The 23,682-nt window shown below is 38.0% G+C and overlaps 1 protein-coding gene across 4 annotated transcripts in view; it reads left to right on the forward strand.

The window, feature by feature from the left end:
* Nucleotides 1–23,682, forward strand: part of LOC106868723 (protogenin B-like) — a 146,887-nt gene that overhangs the window by 85,312 nt on the left and 37,893 nt on the right. For all 4 annotated transcript variants that reach the window (XM_089340599.1, XM_089340601.1, XM_089340600.1 and 1 more), the window contains exons 4-12: nt 12,247–12,413; nt 14,009–14,137; nt 15,087–15,236; nt 15,957–16,111; nt 16,322–16,454; nt 17,227–17,364; nt 17,640–17,792; nt 18,416–18,604; nt 20,633–20,755. In XM_089340599.1, the coding sequence (XP_089196725.1) occupies nt 12,247–12,413; nt 14,009–14,137; nt 15,087–15,236; nt 15,957–16,111; nt 16,322–16,454; nt 17,227–17,364; nt 17,640–17,792; nt 18,416–18,604; nt 20,633–20,755 (1,337 nt within the window). The remainder of the gene's footprint in view (nt 1–12,246; nt 12,414–14,008; nt 14,138–15,086; nt 15,237–15,956; nt 16,112–16,321; nt 16,455–17,226; nt 17,365–17,639; nt 17,793–18,415; nt 18,605–20,632; nt 20,756–23,682) is intronic.

Genomic DNA, 23,682 nt, shown 5'->3' on the forward strand with positions numbered 1-23,682 from the left:
TAAGAACTGGTGTTAGTTTGTTTGAGTCCCTTTAACTTAGCAGTTTGGCAACAGGGGACCAGTAGAATAAGTAATAGAGTCAACTTGTTTTATTAAAACCTTTCAAAATGGTGCCCCAGCATGGCCACAGGCCAATGACTGCAATACGTAATAGAGAATGATAATGATAGCTATTTAATTAGCTCTTCTCAGGTTCAGTTAGCTAGCTAATTAACCAATGTCAAGTTGAATTAGTTAACTGGCTATTTTCCCATGGCCATATTATTGATATGCATGCCATCACGTACTTTTGTCTCACAGAAGACTACTAAAAGAGATGGTGATGCAAAGGATGTCCAGTTGCTGTCCCACCCCCACCTCCATATAAACCCATCCAACTGATGCCAGCATGAAAAAGCAGGCATGAAACTAATGGTAGCAACAGTGGCAATCATCACCATCAAAATCAATATGATTGTCAGTATCACTACTTCTGTGTTACATATATAATATATATATATCTGTAGGTACAGGCATGGATGTGTGGTAAGAAGCTTGCTTCTCAACCACATGGTTGTGGGTTCAGTCTCACTGCGCACCACCTTGGGTAAGTGTCTTCTATCACCTCGGGCTGACCAAACGCAGATACAAATAACAAATGCCAGTACCGCCTGACTGGCCTTCGTGCCGGTGGCACGTAAAAGCACCCACTACACTCTCGGAGTGGTTGGCGTTAGGAAAGGCATCCAGCTGTAGAAACTCTGCCAAATCAGATTGGAGCCTGATGTAGCCATCTGGTTCACCAGTCCTCGGTCAAATCGTCCAACCCATGCTAGCATGGAAAGCAGACGTTAAACGATGATGATGATGATATAGAAACACGATGGGTTTCTTTCAGTTTCTGTCTACCAAATCCATTCACAAGGCTTTGGTCGGCCTGTGGTTATAGTAGAAGACACTTGCCCAAGGTGCTATGCAGTGGGACTGAACCCGGAACCATGTGGTTGGGAAGCAAGCTTCTTACCACACAGCCATGCCTGCGTCTATGTTCAACTCTGAATAACAGCTTGTGAAGTCTTCAGCTTCAGTGAAATACTATTTTACTCTAACTTTGGTATTCAAGTACAGTTTTTTTCCCTCCTTCTTGTTTTACACCTATGTGTGGGTGTGTTAGTCAGACAGACACACAGGTAGATAGGTAGATGCACATAGGTGTACACATGCATGTGCATATTTTACAATCTATGGAATGTGTATGTAGTGGGTGTAGATATGTGAGAACTTAGATGAGATATAACAACACTTAACAGATGTATTAACGTTATCATCACTGCTTGTGTGTGAGTGAGAGAGAAAGAGAAAGAGAGAGAGAGAGAGAGAGAAAGAGTCAGACTAAAGAAAGCACTATGATGTGGTTAAATTCTACAGGAAACCAAGCATTGATCCCTACAGCTGAATCACAACAGTCCTGGACAAAAGCCTAATATACATAACATGTGCCTATACACTATGGACAATAACTGCTGATATCATTGGGCAGCCTTCTCTCTCACACTTGTAGTAATTAGAGAGTGTGTATTAATAGTATTAGTAGTAAGACAGTGTTACATAATACCAGTGATAACAATAAGCACTTGTGTTATGTATTATCTGTTAACAGTAATGAGGATGTTATATAATAAAATAAGTATTAATAAGGATGTGTGTTATACTAGGATATCGGGGTTCAGAAATGATAAGGTTTCATTCATTAGTCTGTGGCCATGCTGGGGCACCACCTTGAAGAGTTTAGTCGACTCCATGTTACTCTATTAGTCTCTTTTCCTGAATTGCTAAGTTACATGGATTTAAACAAACTAATGCTGATTATCAAGTTGTGGTGGGGACAATCATAAAGGCAGTTTCCATCTACCAAATTCAATCATAGGGCATTAGTTAGCCTGGAGTTATAGTAAAGGATGCTTATCCAAATTGCCATGCAGTGGGGATTGAACTTGAAACCAAGTGGTTCCAAAGCAAGCTTCTTAACCACACAGCCAGCTTATGCCCTGTTACATTTACCTCTTCTTTCTCCCATAATATCTTAATGGGCTGACCCCAAAACTCAGTTCTGTGTCATTCACCTCTATTTTATACCAAACTAGCAGAGATACCCGGCGTTGCCTGTGTTACATGCAATTGAAGAATTAGATTTTTCTGTTATATTTTCTCTAATGAACTGGAATACCTATGATTCAAACTTCATCAGAATTGCAGATGAGGGTTCTTTCCCTCTTTACACACCCTAAAAAAATTCTAATCATGAAACATGTATCCCATACTACTGATTTTTATGTGCAGATTCCAAAATTCCAGTCTTATGGAACCTGTTAAAAAGGATTTTGCTCCTGAAAAATGGAAGTCATGGAGCTCTAAAATGTGGGAGTTAAGGCCCCTATTGGGGGAGGGGGGGTCTTAATGTCAACCAGAGAAATTGAATTGTTATCTTTTTAACTTGGGTTTTGTATGAAATTGGTTGTGTAGTTCTCAAGTTTTAGGGAGACACACAGACAGACACACATTCTCATCTTTATATATATATATAGATGCAAACCCTGTAACTGCCTATAATGCAGGTAAAACGAGACACACCTCCATTGTGTGTGTATATACATACATGATCTTATATGTATCTTATGTGTTCTTGTATATGTGCAATATGTATTTTGTTTGTTGGTGTGTAGGTGTGTGTATACTACATCTGTGGACATACTTTCAGTTCTTGTAGATATAGCACCTGCTCACTGATCTATTTTTATCTTCCACCCTCTGCTGGCTACCTCCCTCCCCCACATCCTACTACACTTCCAGTATCCTCTGTGCCAATCCCTAACATTCTTCTTACCCCATTGCTAAAGAAACCATTTTTTCTTTGGTTTTACTTTCTTCTGTAAACTCTGTATTGATCCTTTGTTCTGACCTCTCCCAATGCCCAGTACATTTTTTCTGTCTCTGTCTGTTTCTCTCTCTCTCTCTCTCTGTCTGTTTCTCTCTCTCTCTCTCTCTCTCTCTCACACACACAGACACACACCATTATTGTTCCTTGTTGTGTTTGTGTCCCTTAGTCCCTAGCCCATACAAGATAGGTGAAGCAGAAATCAAAAAGAAAGATTGAGACAACTAGAAAGTCACCTGAATGAGAAGGGAAAAAATGAGTCAAAGTGTCATCCACAATAGCTCTTAGCCCCCCCCCCCCCCCCATGCATTGCCAATGAAATGGATAGGCAGAAACTGCGTGGAAGCCCATTGTGTATGCATGTAATTTTGTGTTTGTCCCCACCACCACTTGACAGCCAGTGTTGGTTCGTTTACATCCCCCCTATAAGGTAGCTTGGCAATTGGAGACCAATAGAATACGTACCAGACTTAAAATATCTACGGGGGGGGGGGGGTAATTTGTTTGACAAAAGCCTTCATGGTGGTATCTCCAGCAAGACTGCAGTCCAATGATTGAGACAAGTAAGGGAAATTATACTAACATCAAGCAGTATTAATATTAAAAAGAGAAAAAGGATTATACATATATCTATATTTGTATAGACTGCTGTAAATGACTGTCATTCACTTCCAATATTCTGTAAAAACATATTTGGCCACAGGGAAACATTATCCTGCTTGAAAAGTGGCAATGGTTAGCAACAGGAAGGGCATCCAGCCATAGAAGCATGGGAAAAGAAACATTAAAACGCTGATATATATATTTTTTTAAAGAATCTTAATATGGTGGTGGCGGCAGCTGCTGCTACTATGACTACTACCATCATACTACGAACCCATCACTTGTCTAATTGGATCTAGAACCTTAAGGGCAGTGCGCCTTTTTTTTCCCCCCTTCTCCTTCAGCCATCTGATAAATAAATAAATGGATACTTGTAAATCTCGTAGATTATCAACAAGACACTAATCCTCATTGTGCGAGCATATATGTAACTATGCATGTATGTATGTATGTGTATGTCTGCGTGAGTGTAATGAAATAAATTTTTTCATTACGCGTGCGTGTGTGTTTCTATATTAATGTTTGTTTTTATGTTATAATGAAAACAGTTTTACATTAAACTTAAGGATTACTTAATATATTTGGTAGAGTACAAATTTATACTTTAATAAGATTAGTATTGACAGTGAATTCAAAGTTTCAGCCAGCCATCATGCTTTCATGGAATTGTGAGATATATATATATATATATATATATATATATATATATATATATATATTTTATTTGTTTCAATCATTTCACTGCAGCCATGCTGGAGCACTGCTTTTAGTCAAGCAAATCGACCCCAGGTTTTATTCTTTGTAAGCCAAGTAATTATTCTGTCAGTCTCTTTTGCTGAATAGCTAAGTTACGGGGACGTAAACACACCAGCATCGGTTATCAAGCGATGTTGGTGGGAAACAAACACACACACAAATATATATATATATATATATATATATATATATATATATATATATACACACACACACACACACACATGGCATGCTTCTTTCAGTTTCTGTCTACCAAATCCACTCACAAGGGTTTGGCCGGCCTGAGGCTTTAGTAGAAGACACTTGCCCAAGGTGCCACGCAATGGGACTGAACGTGGAACCATGTGGTTGGTAAGCAAGCTACTTACCACACAGCCACTCTTGCACCTATATATATATATATATATATATATATATATATATATATAGTAGAAACCACAGAGTTAATTTAGGGCTGAGAGCTTCATGCATTAGCACTTTGATAAGTGCAAACTCACAAAACACTCTGGCCTGAGTCACTCTGTTGCTTCTGCTACATATTAATAAAACATATGTATGTGTACTTAAGTTTGGCAAAAAAAGACTGATAGAATAAGTGAAGTCCTGGGGTTAATTTGTTGACCATGCTGGTGAACCAGCATGATCGCAGTCAAAATAACTGAAAAGAGTAAAAGAATGCTCTTATTTTGAATTCTATTTTTCCTGTTTATATCACTGTGGTGCCTCAACATGGCCACGGCCTTAGGGCTGAAACATATAAAAGAATAAATATGTATATATATATATATATGAAGGGTTCCGTTCAGTTTCCTTCTGCTAAATCCCACTCACAAGGCTTTGGTTGGCCCGAGGCTATAGTAGAAGGTACCTCGCAGTGGGACTGAATCTGGAACCATGTGGTTGGGAAGTAAGCTTCTTACCAAATGGCCACTCCTGCACCATATATGTAAAGTATATATATACATTGTTAACCCCTCCCCACTCACATGCGCACATACCCGCAGAGGATTGATGATGACTCACAACAAAATGTTACCTGTACGGTTTCTCCACCCCCATCTCTATCTCTCTCCCTCTCTCTCTCTCACCTGTCTTCTCAATCAATGCACATTTCATCCTTGCATATCCACTGCTTTCACAACTACTACTCAATCTTGTGTACTACTACCACCGCTACAACAACAACTACTATTACTACTACTACTACTACTACTACTGCAGAGGAGTTTCACAGTTAGTTTTTCAGCTACATTTCCATAACATGTGTGCTTCTGTGTCTTTTATCTTGTTTCAGTCCTTGGACTACACTTTGGAAGGTTTTAGTTGAACAAATTAACCCAAATACTTATTTCTTAAAGTGGCTGTGTGGTAAGAAGCTTGCTTCGCAACCACATAGTTCCTGGTTCATGTGACACCTTGAGCAAGTGTTTTCTACTATAACCTCTGGCCGACCGAAAGAAGCCTGTTGTATGTATGTATATACGTTTGTGTGTGTCTTTGTCACCCCACCATTGCTTGATAATTGATGTTGGTTTGAAGTCCTGGGGTCGATTTGTTTGATTACAACCCTTTAAGGTGGTGCTCCAGCATGACCACAGTCAAATGACTGAAATGTGTAGAAGAATGAAAGAATTCTACTATCTTGTTTGCCAAACTGCTAAGGTATGGGAAATTAGACATGCGTACATACATACATACAGTATGTCCCCACAAAGTTTTCATGTAGCAAATTCACTTGCAAGGGGTTGATTGGTCCATGACTATATTAGAAGACACCTACTAAGAGAAAACCTGAAGCCACATTGTTGTAAAGGAAGCTTAACCACACAGCCATGCTTGTTCTTCTGTGCACATGTGCATATATATATAGCCCCAAGTTACAAAGCAACTATAAACCCTAGGTTGGTTTTGATCCAGAAGTGACTATGATGAAAAATGTCCCAGCTGTGACCATCTTTTCTTGTATTTAGTACAGCCTGGTGGCAGTTGAGAAGAGGGGTTCTGGGTAGGAAACTAGTTCAGAGGAGGATAGGTTGTTGTGGTAACTGTAGAAGAGAGACTGGGAGAAAGACTCGATGTATCTGTGTGCAAGTTGGCGAGTATATTTTTGTTGATCAGTTGTTTGGCCTTTCAGAAGAGGTATACCATATTGTATTAGTAGCAGCAATACAGTCGCATGTGTTTTATAAAGCTCAGTAAAGTGAACAGTACTCAAGTATTTTTGTTACTAAGAAGAGAAAGCGCCCCCAGTGTTTGTGTTGCAGTTTTGTCAAGTTATCTCCCTTATGTGTGACTAGCAAACACATATAAAGTAGAGATCAATGAAAGATCCATGAGAATATTTTGACACCTTTGGCAGATGTTTTGCCTTCTACCGTAGCGTCAGACTGACCAATGCCTTGTATGTGAAAGGTGTGTTTTTCCATCACTTGTTTCAGTCATTAGATTGCAGCCGTGCTGGGACACTGCTTTGGATGGTTTAGTCAAACCTGTCTCAGTATCTATTTTTTATTTAAAAACAAATTTGATACTTATTTTATTAATCTCTTTTGCTGAATTGCTAAGCTACAGGAGTGGAAACAAGCCAACACTAGTTGTCAAGCAGTGTGGAGGGATACACACAAATACACATGCTTACACACACACACATACAACAGGCTTCCAGTTTCCATCCTCCACATCCTCTCACAAGGCATTGGTTGACTCAGGGCTATGAGAGAAGGCACTTGCCCTAAGTGCCATGGCATAGCACTAAACCTGAACTCATGTGGTTGCAAAGCTAACATTTTAACCACACATCCACCCTGTTTGCAAGGAAAATATGTTTATGCTTTGAAATCAATTTGGCAAGTTGCACGTCATTCGTGTGTTTAGTGTTTTGGTGTTAAAAGAAACAAGGTTGTCATGCTATACTGCTAACCCCCTCAAGAATAGCTGCACTCCAGTTGCAAGATAACAAAGCATTCAGTAAGTTCACAATGCTACCACCGCTGGTTTCATCCGCAAGTTTGTTGTTCCCCCAAATGTTCCTATCACTTGCTACTAGTTAAACTTTGCAGCTGTTTACTTTTCATGGGAGTGCTGATAACAATATATGAACCACTCCACCTCTCAGCTGTGCCCACCCTATCCACTCAACCCTGTGCACTCGCCGTGCAGTGTGGCTGACCTACACCAGTACAGGTCTTCGGTTCAACTCTTCTTACCAGTGCTTTGTTGTGCATCAGTGAAGAACACCTAATTCCACCTATCAGACCGCAACTGTTTGCTGGAATTTAGGTACCAGAGAATATTCTAGTTATGATACCTAATCAGAGTTCACTTGGCTATTAGATGTTAGTTTGACAGTTACAGGCATAGCTGTGTGGTTAAGAAGCTTACTTTGCAACCACATGGTTTCAGGTTGAGTCCTTCTGTACGACACTTTGTCTTGTGCTATAACCCTGGGCCAAACAAGGCCTTATGAGTGAATTTAACTGGCAAAAACTGGAGAAACTCATCATGCGTGTGTATGTTCAACTAAACTCTTCAAGGCGGTGCTCCACCTTTACCACAGACTAAAACAAGTTGAAGGTAACATTGTAGTTCACCTGGTTGTTGAAGGCTTAGATACCAGATTAGATAGTGTGACAATGTTACCTGTAGTAGACTGGCTTCTTAAGAAAGGCATGATAGCCTCATCTTCCAGTTCACACTTGAAAAATATAGAGAGGATCTTTTGGGGAGAAAATATTCTACATACTACAGGTGCAGGCGTGGCTGTGTGGTAAGAAGCTTGCTTCCTAATCACATGGTTCCGGGTTCACTCCCATTGCATGACACCTTGGGCAAGTGTCTCCAACTATAGCCTCAGGCCAGCCAAATGCCTTGTGAGTAGATTTGGTCAACGGAAACTGAAAGAAGCCTGTCGTGTGTGTGTGTGTAATGCATATGTTTGTATATATATATTTAAGTGTCTTTCTGTTTGTTTGTCCACCCTGCGCTCGCTTGACAACCGATGTAGGTGTGTTTATGTCCCCGTAACTTGGCGGTTCGGCAAAAAAGACCAATAGAATAAGTACTAGGCTTACAAAGAATAAGGGGGCAATTCGTTTTATTAAAGGCAGTGCTCCAGCAAGGCTGCAGTCAAATGACAAACGTGTAAAAGAATATACTACAGGAGTGACTGTGTGGTAAGTGGCTTGCTTACCAACCACATAGTTCCAGGTTCAATCCCACTGCGTGGCACCTTGGGCAAGTCTCTTCTACTATAGCCTTAGGCCGACCAAAGCCTTGTGAGTGGATTTGGTAGGCGGAAACTGAAAGAAGCCCGTCGTATATATGTATATATGTGTGTGTGTGTCTATGTTTGTTCCCCCACCAACATCGCTTGATAACCGATGCTGGTGTGTTTACGTCCCAGTAACTTAGCAGTTCGGCAAAATAGACCGATAGAATAATCACTAGGCTTACAAAGACTAAGTCCTGGGGTCGATTTGCTCGACTAAAGGCGGCGCTCCAGCATGGCCGTCATAACTGAAACAAGTAAAAGAAAGTATATAGGTAAATTGTATGTATTGGTATGGTTGTTGATGTTTAGTTCGAAGTCAACCTTAGACTACATTATCTAATGTACCCACTTTAATGTCGGCCGTGTGTCATTTGAGGAAGATTTCGTTTGCTATTTTTCGTAGGTCGCTCTATATCATAGAGAACAGGCACGGGTAACCTTTTTCCGAGAAGCGGGCGGCACCGCTAGAAATTTTCAAGGTAATTTTTCGTTAGGTGTGCCATTCAAGAATCCCCCGCGAATCGCAGTTGCCCCGTGATTGATGTAGAAGCTTAGACGAATTTATGTGGTAGTATATGTATAATAGTGTGCGCGCATGCTGCATGTGATGGTATATATCTTTGTCGGTGTGTGTTGATGTGGATACGGGATCTTATATATATATATGTAAAATATATGTGTGTGTACGTACATTATTATTGTATGTATATATACACATGTGGCGGGTAAATTAGGACAGTGATGAATGGAGGTGGATTTTTCAGTAAATGTGGATGTTACTAACAAAGAGAAAATAACGGCCGTTGATTGGCCGATGTGGAGACAAAGGAGGTGTGTCAACTGTCAATCAAAATACGTACTATAATTTGATTGGTAATCGTAGAAGCAGGTTTGTTTAGTTGTTTTTGTTTTTTTTTATGTTTCATGATTTAGTGATTTCTATTCTCATCATAATTATGGTGTAATTTAGAAAGCTGAACTGGGTGTGTTGGATTTATGAACACACTTGTATCTGGTGTGTATACAGTGCATGTAATAACAACGTTTTCATTTTGGCCCCAGGTCAGCTTTTGATTCAGTAGATCTTGTGATTAAAAGTGTTTCTCAGCGTTTATGTATAGTACTCATGATTACATTATCCGATGCGTTCTCAAGATAAAGGGGTATAAATTATATGAGGGAGATTTCACAGCTATTATTAACATGTCGACCGATCACGTACTATGGGTTTCGTTGATTTGTGTGTGTGTATCGTTGTGCCCACGTCAGACCCAATCCAGTAGGACGTTCCATTTGTGACCATCTAGTCTATTTATTGAAAGCAAAGCGTGGATTTAAAATTAACGTTATCCAATGTCTTTCCATGTTTAACTATGAAGGCGGACGAAACATGGCTGCTATCGAGCATGTGACCCCTGTAGAGACTCCCTTGCTTGGTTCACTACTTTATTATGGAAGTGAGGGGCGGGGGGATATGGAATTTATGGAGGATCACGAGGAAAATGGCTAGAACTGACTAACTACAAATATGTAAAATATCTGTAATCCAAAATAATTTTTTTATTTTTTTTATTTAATTTAATAAATTTTGAGGGGCCATGGCTTCTATTTTGAACTCGTCGAGCGGACCGCTTAATATTTTACCACTTTGATAAGAAATGAAGTTAACTTATTTTTGTGTCATCGTTGTTGTTTTAACCCCAGGCCAAATCTGCTTTGATAGACCTAAGATCAGCAATAATCTAGCGATGACTATCCCTCCTTTTCAGATTGAATTCCTCTCGGAGAACATGGTCCACATCATGCTTCTATTAAAAAAAGAAAGAAAAGAAAAATGTGATTTTTGAAAGCGGTTTGACTGCTATTTCTAACAAATCGAGAGGCCCCGTAGAAATTCCATCCACCTCTGTTTCCTAAAATCCCTTGTAACAGTTGTGCTGAATTGGAAGAATATAAAAATTTCTCTCCCCGTATTCTTGTCTTGCAGTCGTTGAAAAAAAAATTTTAATCAACCGAAAATCAAAAATTCTCAAGGCGCACGCACATAGGTGAGAGGGAGGAGGAGAGGGAGGGAGTGTAGTTATAACGTGAATTACAAAGCAAGGGAAGTAATTCATCAATGCGTTTACAGTTACCTCCCCTGCTATATTTATATCGACCACTATGAAGTCAAGCCCACACTCCACAGTTAAATGCTCTTCGTGAAGGTATGCTCCAGCTCTGCTCTGGCCCAGGATCCTGAAGAAGGTTGTTGGAATCTTTCGACCTCTATCCGCACCGTTCCGACGCTACCACCATGTGAGGCCTTTGGCGAAGCTCGCTCTCTTGCACGCATTGAGGCCAGGTCTCTAGTTTTAAAGGTTACCTTTTCAAGGCATCAGTTTCGAAGGCACTGTAATGATTAGCGGACACTGCTTTTATTCCTAACTAAAAGCACTACTAATAATTGAGTGGATGACATGGTAAACTATAAATATCTGTTTTATTAAAAAAAAAAAAAAAACCCCCAAGAAAACCTCACTTAAGCATTGAACCAATTCATGAACAGTAGCGAAAGTTGAGCATCATCACCTTTCATCACTTTTCATCCTTTAACGTTCATCTTTCATGCTGGCACGGGTTGGAAAGATTGACAATATCTGACGTGTCCGAGGACTACATCATGCTACATCCATTGTGTAATTAAGGTATGGTTTCTAAAGCTGGTTGCTGTTCCTATCGCCAATCACTCAACATTGTTCTAGGTGTTTCTTTCATGACACCATCAGCACTTGTGAGGTTGTGGTGAGTGGGGCAACGGTAGAGAGGGAAGTGGTTCTGTGGTAGGAGATTAGAGAGTAAAATATAAGAGAAGTGTGTGGGTAATCAAAGACAGAAGTAATAAGGTGTCAGGGTGGACGTATTTCCCTCGGAGGACTCGCAGAGAAAACACAACGAGTTGTACAATTTAATTATTACATTTATTATTCAATGACATACAAAGAACGCACTCACCCAATGTTCGTTATGAATAAACAAGAATCATGTCCGCCATATATATCAATGACATTTTACTATGACAGTCACACAAGACAACAACAATGAAACAATGAACTCAGATGAACCACAGTGACACACGGAACGTCAGACGAATTACATATCTAACAGTCCATATAACAGTATTGTTTTGTCCTTTATATATTTACTTATTTAAACCCGTCACTCTCCATAGAGCAAAGGCCATCAACTCTTTTCCTCTGCCAGGTCTTATAAGTTCTAAAATATCAATATTTATGTAACTTTCCTTTCTAGGAAGGGGTGTTGGCATTCTGGTAAGAGGTGGTTTGACATGTTTGTACAGAACATTGGAACTGAACAACATTCATTTACAACAATCTTGTTATATTAAAACAAAGTGACACAAACATACACTCATGCACACACACATACGTGCATATCTGTAAAATGTTTTTTTAGCTGCCATCTACGAAATTTATTCAAAAGGCTCTGGTTGCCCAGAGCTATAGTATAAAACATTTTGCCCAAGGTGCCATGTAGTGGAACTGAACGTAAAACCATGTGATTGGGAAGAAAACTTCTAAATCACACAGACATGACTGCAACTGAAAGCAATTTTGTTTTTTGCGGGGTTTTTTGTGTGAAAAATTTACTGTTTGCTCTCCTTTTTCCCTAAAGTTTAAATATCTCTCTGGTATATCCACAGGTACACAACACTACCTTCAGGTATACTCCAGATTTACAATGTTAAGAAATCTGATATTGGTTTCTATCGATGCCGGAGTTATCATGGGGCTCTGCAACAACTGCCAAACCAAGTGTCCAAATTCCAGTGGAGAGATAGTTCACAAGCCAAACTGGATGTACAAGAAAGTAAGTATAGTTGATTTATGGAATATCTTCTGCCAACCTATGGGTCAGATTTCCTACAGTAGATTGTGCATCCCATTGCAGCCCTCACCAATTTCCAGATAATGTAATATTTCCTCATGGCTGAATATGCTTTTGTGGAACATTCAAAAATGAAGAACACCGCTTGTATGACAATGACATTCATTTACAAGTGTCACATGCTGTCAAAACAAAGACACACACACACACACATACATATGTGGTTAAGAAGCTTCTCAATCAGAGAACCATATCTCTGCTTCTAATACTCATTGTTGTTTTGTACTCCTTTCTTGTTCACACAGTATTTTCTTAATCACTAAAAATATATTATGTGATTTAATTCATTTCCAAAATGTCAAAAATTTCGTATGATACAAAGAAATAGCTTTAACACTTATTTATTCATTGGTCTATAAACCTTTGAATGGTATTTTTACTTATTGAAAAATCACATTAACTATTTATTGGTATCTAAAAATTTTGTTTGGTTAGCATCTATACCAAAAGTCATCACATAAATCTGTGAAAATAGTATTTTAACCTACTAAAAATAACCACATTATTATTTATGTAAGAAGGACAAATTCGAGGGAGGTTTTGGTTTAAATATTAAACATAATACTACTGAATGAGTACTTTTGAATGGGTTGATATCATTTAGTCGAGGATAATCTGTGGTAGTTTTATAGCATGGAACTTAAGATGGTTTGAGTTAGACTAGAAAAATAGAGCCAGCAGTGATTTAAACCTTTAATACTGAAACCAGACATATTCAGCTCAGATATTCTCCCCATTTTCATTGAAATCTCAAAGCTATGAGATAATTCATGTGAATAAATAAGCAAAACATTTGACAAAGTAATCTGAATGCTAAACGATTAAGCTTTTTCTTACTAACCCACTTTGGTTCTATGATAAAAGTAAACCTCCTGTTTTAATATAATCTAAATTAAATTCTCTCATCAAAATTTCATGGTATTTCATGTTCCAAATGTCAACTTAATAATGACAGTTATTTTATTTAATTTTTCATTATTTTCGAAATTAATTGAAACAGGCTCTGTATTTCAACAGAAATGCAATAAAAGGGTTTGTGTAAGTTGCTAATGTATGACCAGAGCTGTTTAAGTTCTAGGATTGGCATTGTTGGCTGAGGCAGTGGCTCTGAACCATTTTTCTTTTTTTTTTTTATCTGTGGACCCTTTTTATTCTTATTTACTCTGGTGGACTCTCAGAGCTATTCAGTGTTTAAAATAACCTATAATATCTTTATTATTAAATATTATTAGGAATAGTATTTTTAAAAAAAGTATTAAATTATTTGGTGTATTGTAGAAGTATAAACAATTTATTTCTCATAAATCTTAAGAAATCTTATAAGGACCCTATTTGAGAACTATTGGTCTAACGTAACACTGATTGTTTAAAGTTAAGATTATTAGTCCTAAGGTGGATTTGTATTCAAACCATAAATGTTGTTATAGTATAATTTTTTTCCCTAGAATTCCATTATATGTATTATGTAATTTTTGTTCTGTCTTTCTGTTACGCTGACGTTTGCATTTCTTCACCAGGTTCCGGGTCGCGACCCCCAAGGTTCCTCAGTCAATCGTCCGGAGTAAAAGCCATGGCAGGAAGTACTACAGTTTTGGTGTGTATTGCTGATGGGAGTCCTCTTCCTAAGATCACTTGGTCCAGGGAAGGTAAGATCTGTAAACCCAAACTACAAGTTATAATTTGTTATATGCTAGAGAAGCAGTATTAAATTTAAATAGCTATTAAGAAAGGCTGAAAATCGTCTCGACACCAGATGCATTTTGGTCTCATTGGGCCTTATCCATGGTGTGTTCTCACAGCCAGTCAAAGTCTTCTAATATAAAAGAAAATAATGAATAAACATTCACTAGTATTTCAAATGGCTGCCTGGCTGAATAAAAATTCTTTATATGCTTTAGAAACAGTATTAAATTAAAATAACTATCTGTTCTATACTTAAGGTAAATACATCATTGATTGGCAATTTACTACAGTAACCATTCAGAGTACCACTTGGCTGTTGTCATAGGTACCTCCTACATACAACTCGGTAGACTGGGCTGTTGTAATGCTTACATATAGCTTGGTAAACTGGCTGTCATCACAGACAGTGGCACTTCCTACACATACCTAAGTCAAGTAGGCTGATGGACGTCTTACAGTTAGTTGGGCTGATCTGTTGCCACAGACACTCTACAGTGCTGGTCCCGTGGCCTGTTTGGTAATACATCCATGATCCTTCTATAGTGAATTAAATACCAGTAATACACTGAGGTTGAGCTAGGACAGCTAGCCATACTTTTATTATATGGTTCTGTGTGTAGCAGACGCCAAGATATTTATCAAAATTTCAAAGCCAGACTTTTGGTTTGTTTGAAACCATTTCATTTCTTTATTTTTCCTTCCTTTTCTGTTTTCTTCTTTGTTTTCTTTCTTTCCTATTTCTGTCTCTCTCCATTACTACTTTTCCCTATTTCCTTTCATTCTCTTCATTTTTTTTCTGTCCCCCCCCCCTCTCTCTCTTCCTTTACCTCTTTCTTTCCATTTCTTTTTTGGTTTCTTATGATCAAACGTCATCATTTAACTTTCCTTCTCTTTCTACTTTCTGTTTTATAGATGGGAAGAAAATCCAGGGGAAAAACACGAAAGTCCTCCTTGGTGGGAGCCTACAGCTGAGTCACCTGGAGAGGAAGGACAGTGGCAACTATATTTGTACAGCATCCGCTGGTTCAACAATCTCAGCCGTCATCTCATTGGACGTACAAGGTAGGTGTAGCACTGATTACATTTCTTCATCTTAGATATTCACTATTTTGTTACTTCACCAATAACGATGATGACATACGTTTATCTCTCTGTGTATGTGTCTGACTCCTGTGTCTTTGTGTATGTCTGTGTCTGAACTGTGTGTGTCTGTGTCTCTTTGGCTGTGTAGGGTCTGTGTCTCTTTGGCTGTGTAGGGTCTGTCTTTCTCTGTCTGATTGTTTATCTCTCTTTCTCTCTCTCTCTCTATCTGCCATGTTGATTAACCCCACATCAGTTCTAAGGACACCCTGTAATTAAAGGCCTTCCAACTATGACCATCCCTGTTTTTGGGCATTGTAAATCTAGAACTACATTATACAATGCATATCACACCACCCTCTTATCAAAGCAGTACACTTATCATTTGAAGATAATTTGGTTGCTATTTCTAGCAGATCAAGTGCCATTGTGTTGTTACATAGTTCTGGTCATCTGTATCTAATTACAGCCACTAAGTCCTGATCAATTCTATCCAACTAGACCCACAGCACAATTAATCTTAATAGGTTCTATTTGGTTAGACCCATGCCCGACTTGTGACCCCTACTCACAAGTCTTGCATTCCAGCTGGCTCTCTGTCAAATGTGTCAATGTTAACTGTGTTAGCTGATTGAACTGTGTGTATACTATGACATCTACTTACCTAATGGTTTCTTGAAACAAATATTTCTTTCTATCCAGTTGAACCTGAAATTCTCAACGAACTACCCCACAGAGCTTATCCCCAAGCTCACGTTGTCGACTTCATCTGTCGTTACGATGCTGTACCATTTCCGACACTCACCTGGCTATTCAATGGAAACAAGATAAAGGCGGACAGCAGAATCTCAATTACAGTAAGTATTTTTCATTTTTCTCCCAATGAACGTTTTGGCTTTTGGAGATTTGGCTATTTTATAAAAATCTTGCTTGATTGGAAAGGCCAAAAGCCTTTGTGGCCTTAGAAGGCATTAGATGTTTGTTAACAGTTGTGTGTATATTTGTTAGTGGCTTTGTATGTGTCTGTAACTCAAAATAACTCTTCTTCTTTTCTCATCTGTGAACAGCCGAAGAAAGATGGAATATCTCTGCTAAGAATTATTCAAAGTCAAGAGACCGATTCCGGCTATTACCAATGTTTTGCTGAGAATTCTGTTGGTTATGCTACAGGGTTAGCCAGGCTAAAGATTGAAGTCAATGGTAAATATTGCTTCGACTTCCTTTCTGTATTTTTTATTGATGTCTTTTGTCTTTGGAGAAATTAACCTTTTAACATGTAAATCACACAGATCCTACTCAATATGGTCTTTCTAAAAATAAGCAATCACAGTGAAACCACAAAATTATGAAGTAATGCATGAGAAATTGAAACCAATGAATAAATAAGCATTACATTTGACAATAGTGAAGGTGCATGGCTCAGTGGTTTTAAATGTTGCCAGAATGAGAGAGATGTTTAGGCACATAGGTTGGAGTATATGTTTGACTTTGCCCTTCATCCAATTGGGGTCGATAAAATAAGTATCGGTTGAACAATGGGGTCGATAAAATAAGTATCGGTTGAACAATGGGGTCGATGTAATCGACTGGCACTCAAATTTCAGGCCTTATACCTATAGTAGAAAGGATCATCATCTTCATTGAGTAAGAGAGCAGCACATGCTGTCAAAGTGACCCTTGGGTACAAATATAGGAAGCCCAATATACTCTCATCATGATCACCTGTCTGATAAGGGTACACCAGGCACATGCATCACCACCATAAGTGTGTGACATAGTGACCTCATATCAAGTTAAATAGCACATGACCTTGCAGGTGGAGACCCAGGTAGAATTTTCTTTGGGTCGAGTATCCCATCCCTATTGCTATTATTACTATTATTATAAACTTTTGAACATGTATTAATGTATATTTTCTCTCATTCTCTTTTTCTTTCTTGCACCCCATCATCATCATCATCATCAATATCAGTGAAAGCACCAAATCCTCCACGCAATGTAACCCTCCATACAGTCACAATGAATGCCTTAAACATAAGCTGGCAGCCACCTATAGCCAAACCATGCTGTCCCATCAAGACATATTCTGTCCATTGTTCAAGAAAATCAAGTTTGTATTCTGATTATTTTTTTTTTTATTTGTGTTGTAGATTAGTGTTTGAAATTATTTCTTAAAAATTTTATTTGTAATTTAATACAGTATAATCAGATATTTGACTTGCAGTGACAAAAATTGGTGTTTCTAGTGGGCCGATACGTATATACATGTGTATAAGTATGCATGTATATATGTGTGTGTCTATGTGTGTATACGTATGCATGTATGTGTATATTTATGTGTGTGTACTCTACCAAGAAATTTATATCAATGATTTCTTCATACAGAACCAGGAAAAGATTACCTTGTCAAGAAGAACACCTACCTAATATTGAAGGACCTGGAGCCCTTTACCAACTACAGCTGTTATGTCACTGCATACAACCATTTTGGTGCCAGTGGCCATTCCAACAGTGTGTCTCAGTTCACTCCTGATGCCAGTAAGTACAACTTCAAATAACTGGTCTGTTAATCATTTTTGCAAGCTTTCCTCCCATTCTCTGTTAAAAGTTAGGGTACAAAATGAAGAGAATATTTGGTCTAGCAGTACCTGCTTCACACAAAAACTGATGCATGTTTATACACTTATGCACAGAGGTTGTGTGAAAAAGCACTGAAGAATTGAGACTAGTAATAGAAAGAAGCAACGGTAAAGGGTTTTCGAAGTTTTACCCAAGCACATGCTTCCAGGTTCAGTCCTGTGTATGACACCTTGGGCACGTGTCTTCTTTTGCAGACAGAAACTGAAAGAAGCCTGTGATTGTGTGTGTGTGTCTCCCACCACTGCTTGACAACCAGTGTTTGTGTGTTTATGTGTCTGTAACTTAGCAGTTGAGTAAAAAGTGACTGATAGAATAAGTACCAGTCTTTTAAAAAGAAATAAGTAAATACTGCTGTCGATTCATTCGACTAAAAATTCTCCATGGTGGTGTTCCAGCGTGGCCACATGCTGCAAAATACAATATGTGACAACTTCCAGCCTCCAGTATGACTTTCTACTTTATGCCTGATGTGATGTAATGACTCTATCCATATATATCTGTTTTTCTCTCTCTCTCTTTAGCACCTTTAGTTGCTCCACAAGTAAATATACTTGGTAAAACACCAACCAGCATTAAGATCAACTGGGATGAAATACCAAGGGAGTACCGTCGTGGTGTGATCACCCAATACAGGGTTTACTACAAGGCTCACAACAGAACCAATATGGAAAAGTTCAAGAAACCAGCAGTCAGGGAATATTTAATTACTGGTATGCATTGTTGTTATTGGCCCTCTCTCTCTATCTCTCTCTCTCATAACTCTGCTATGTACTGTTTGTGTTTCTAATATACACTACACATACAAACACACAACCAGATCTCTGGTGGCACTGACTCTACGGCTGGGTTGGGGGCTCATCTCTAGTACTGTTGCCACATCTCTGTGGTGTTACCTACTTCACTACTAGAACTACCTCATTCTAGTACATCGTAGTGTTACTGTTACACACAGATACACCTATGACATCTGTAGTGGAACCTGTTTTACTTGTAGGGGCAATGTTCTCTGTTCCTCACTTTACCACATCTTTTTGTAAGTGTTAAACCACATACTACATCTGTGACGGGACCTGCTGTACCTCACTTGAGTACATCATATTGTTACTGTTTTACACACACACACACAAAACATTTATAGTGGTACCTACTTTACAGCTAAGAGGACTGTGCCTCACTAGTGCATCATGTTGTTACAGTAACATGCACAAAATTTGTGGTGGTACATGCTTTACTGTTAGGGACACTGTACCTAACTCTAGCATGTCATATTTTTACTGTTACACATCTGTGGTGGTACCTACTTTACGATTAGGCAGCCTGTACCTGACTGGTACTGACAGTGCTACCACCATATATAAACAGATGACATCCAGTCAGACTTACTACCTTCTGTACCATCTGCACAAATTTTATGAGCGGTACATCAAGCCAATCGGACATCTTTTACATTTGTCTTTCAGACTAATAAATAGCAGCTAAGTTTATTTTCCCAATTTACATGCTTATAGACTTGACGAAAGAGAGGTTAGTTTAGCGTTAGGGGTGGTCACAGCTGGAACTGATGTGATCATATGTCTCTTGGATGAGGAGGAGAAAGCGCACGGCTTAGTAGTTAGGGTATTCAACTTACAATTGTAAGGTTGTGAGTTCAATTCTCAGCAGCGCATTGGTGTCCCTGAGCAAGACACTTTATTTCTTGTTCCAGTCCACTCAGCTGGTAAAAATAAGTTGTGCCTTTAATTCATATTGTGCCCTGTCATATTTTGTGTCATGCTAAATCTCCCTGAGGACTACATTAAGGGTATGTGTATCTGTGAAGTACTCAGTCACTTGCACATTAATTTCATGAGCAGGCTGTTGCATTGATCAGATCAACTGGAACACCCGTCGTCATATCCAAGAGAGTGTCAGTTAGATGGGGATCAGGAGCTGGTTTGGGGTCAAACTTCAGCAACAAGCAACTCTTTTTCCCCATAATGACTCATTAGAAAAATCTCATGTATTTTATCTTTGAAGTTAGTTACTGTTATTGCTGTTGTTTTATAGCCCTGGGTCAGCTCTGATCCTGCAGGCTTATGATTGAAGACATTCCAGCTATGACCACTTAATCTTAGGATGTATTTAATACATCCCCCTTCTTTTAGGCATAGACATGAATGTGTGGTTAAGGAGTTTGCTTCTCGACCACAAGGTTTTGAGTTCAGCCCCACTTCGTAGCACCTTGGGCAATTGTATTCTAATGTAGCTCCAGGGCAACCAAAAACCTCAGAAGTGGATTTGGTTGACAGAAACTGAATGAATCCCTGCGTGCTTGTGTCACCTTTTCTTGACATTGCATTATAGCTGTAAATGAGTATCACCATCATACAAGCAGTGTTGTTCATTCCCAGAGTTCTGTAAATGTGTGTCTGGCTACGGGAAAATACTGTCTTATTTGGAAATAGCTATGGGTTGGTGGCAAGAAAGGTATCCAGCCATAAAAAGTCTGCCTCAGCAAATCCCAGCTGAGCCATGCAACCACAGAGAAGTGGATAGTAAAACAACAACAATGGGTTCTAATGTTCTTTGTAGGGTATGATCAATAGAGATTTGGTTTCTATTTCTACCACATTGAGTAACCACGAACAAGCTTTCCTGTCACTTAGTAATTACACCCAATGATGATCATGAGGAAGTGGTGGGTGGGTTAGACAAACTATCCACTCCATGTGTGACCCTCCCTATTTTGCATTTTTCAGATCTTATGCCAGACACTGTCTACCACATTCGACTGTTAGCTGGTACCAATGCAGGCTTCCCAACATTGTACGACTCCGACTGGCCTTGGGTTATCACCAGGACCTTGAATTTGAAGAGACCAGGTAAAAAAAAAAATCTAATTATTTTATGACAAATTAGTAATTAATGAAGAAGACAAAAAAAAAAAAGACTATTGATTGGTTATTGATATCTGTGAAACGTCATTAAGTTGTCTGGCCCAGTTGTGGCCTGATCTTTTTTTTCTTGTTTTTCATTTTTCAATTAATTTTTCTCTTTTCCATTTGACTCCTTACACTTAATTAATTGTGGTATTGTTTTAATTACTGTTTATAATTAATCTCTGATCCACTGGTTCACTGGCACATTTATTTTAACCCTTTTGTGACCAAATCTCTGACAACAAAGCTACCTTTCATAGTTTGCTTATCAGTCTGAGTACGCAGGTGTTTTAGTAAAAATAATCTAATTAAACCAAACAGGTTGCCCTTTGTGATTCAACTCATCCAAATAATTAGGAATTCAGAAGCATTTAGTGAGCTACAACAGTGTTATGGATGTCTTGAGTCAGTGTTTAGTAGGCATTACAGAAATTAGATCAAAAACCTCAGGAAACTTGGTGGTAGTGATGTTCTTATATAAAACTGTGATGATAGTATTTTTACCTTATGATGTATCCCATTTTTTAAAAATTTATCATTTATGTAAATACTAGAGTTTTAATGACGCTTTTTAATTAAATTATGAATATTGTAATTAATATGGGTTGCCTAGGAGATGGGTGGTCTCAGACTGGTACTATGGGACAAAGGATAGTCTCTGGACAGGTTGGTAATACAGGACAAAGAATGGTCAGAGGTGGATTTGTAATGCAGTACCAGTGGTATTCTTGGGGATATATATATCATCCATAATGACTGTTAAATAGCTTTTTTTTTCATTTTTCACAGAATTTGTTTTTTGTTTTTCTTTGCCATATTTTCATCATAAACTCATTTGTCATTTCCTAGAACTTGGATACATCTATCTTTCTCACTCTCTGGTCTGTCTGTCTCTCTCTCTCCATATATATATATGTGTGTGTGTATGAAGATAGCAAGCTGGCAGAATCATTAGAGTGTGGACAGAATGCTCAGTGGCATTTCTTCTGGCTGTTTACATTGAGTTCAAATACTGTCAAGGTTGGCTTAACTTTTCATCCTTTCGGGGCTGATGTAGTCACCTCTCCATCCTCTCAAAATTGCTGGCCTTGTGCCTTAATAAGAAATATTATCATTTTTGTATACCCGTCCTTCACACATAACATCATCCTACACACTTGTCCTTCATTCTAAATTGTTTCAGAATATGAAGTCATATTATATATATATATATATATATATATATATATATATATATATATATATATATATATATATATATGAGATCAACTGTTGGAGCTGTAGAAGTCAATTTCTTTCTCCATGTACCCAAAATCTCATGTTCACATTTGTTCATTGTTTCATGTCTTATACGATAGCTATTTAGTCCCACCTTCTTGTTGATGAAGTCCCTCAACTATCAATCATCCAGTGTCATTGTTTTACCATTTTATTGCATTCTGTTTTATAGAATCTTACCATTTCACAACTTATGTTTCACATTTCATTTTTCACATTTCACACCTCATCCTTTCAGCTGGGACAGGAAAAACAAAAGCAGCATATCAGTTTATTTTTTTACTTACAGCTGTGGTTTATCTTTTTTTTTTTTTTAATATGTTTGTATTTGCACATCTTTTGCAACTTAAAGTCCTACAGGGCTTGTATTAACCCTATTGTTGTTATATTTCTGTTGAAATATGCTGCCTTTGTTTCAGTTAATTTTGAAAATGTGAAGAATTTAGTAAATAGTATTTTACTAAATTATCACTTAATTGTCATTATTAAGTTAGCAGAATTGTTAGCTGGATAGAGAGGATCTTTAACACCATTTCTTCTCTTTCTTTTATGTTCTGTGCTCAAATTTTGTCATGGTTGACTTTGCCTTTCATCTTTTCTGGGTCAGTAAATTATGTACCATTTGAGCACCAAGTCAATGTAATTGTCTTGCCCTTCCCCTATAATAACTAACTTTGTTCCAAAATTAGAAAGAATTATTAACCTAGTATACAAAATGAATGAACATTGCATTTTGAGGAAAGTTTTTAATTTGGATTCCCTGAAAACAGGAAGTTAACATAGAACCAGGGGCAATTTAAGGCAGATTGTTATAAAAAAAAAGTTATATCTCAGGTCTCAAGAATCACCTGCAAAGTCAGGGGTGGGGTGAGAACCCAGCAAAATCTGGTGGTCTAGGAACATATATGATGGCCTAAAAATCTTCAGTAGAGACCAGATCAGTAGTTCTCAACCAGGGTCCTTGCAAGCAAACTAGTAAATTGGGGATCCACAGTAGTATTTTAAGGGTTCATGAAAAAATGTTGCTTGTATTTATTGCAAATAACAACTAGGTTTCTTTCTCTGATGTTTCGTATAGTTCAACACATTGTCTCAGAGAGTGTTACTGCAAACCTACATACACATGTATGTGCGAAAAAAAAAAGGAATTTTGAAAGAAGTATCTGTAAAACTAATTTTTAAACATCAAATGGCTATGTAGTTTCACGAGAGTAAAATGGTAATCTAAGGAATCCGCAAGTTAAAAGAATGGTTGAGAGCTACTGGTCTAGATCATAAGAATCAATGCAATTTTGACATAGGTGTATGGATTCAAGTAATACAGTGGTACTCATAAAAGAAGCTCCTTAATTCTACAAAACATAGAATATAAGTACGATGCAAGAGACCATGATAAGGTGTGTATAAAGTCATAAATGACAGAGAAATAGTTTGATTGAAGTGTTATATGACAATAAGAAAATTCAAATATCATGATAAGTTGTTTCCTGACTTAAAGACATGTAAATAATTTATATTCTATTATTTTGAAAGATATTTTGCATTAATGCAGATATGTAAGTAATTTATTTATTATTAAATATAATATAAAT

The sequence above is a fragment of the Octopus bimaculoides genome, chromosome 23 (assembly GCF_046866305.1).
Source record: "Octopus bimaculoides isolate indiv1 chromosome 23, ASM4686630v1, whole genome shotgun sequence".
Classification (NCBI taxonomy): Eukaryota; Metazoa; Mollusca; class Cephalopoda; order Octopoda; family Octopodidae; genus Octopus; species Octopus bimaculoides.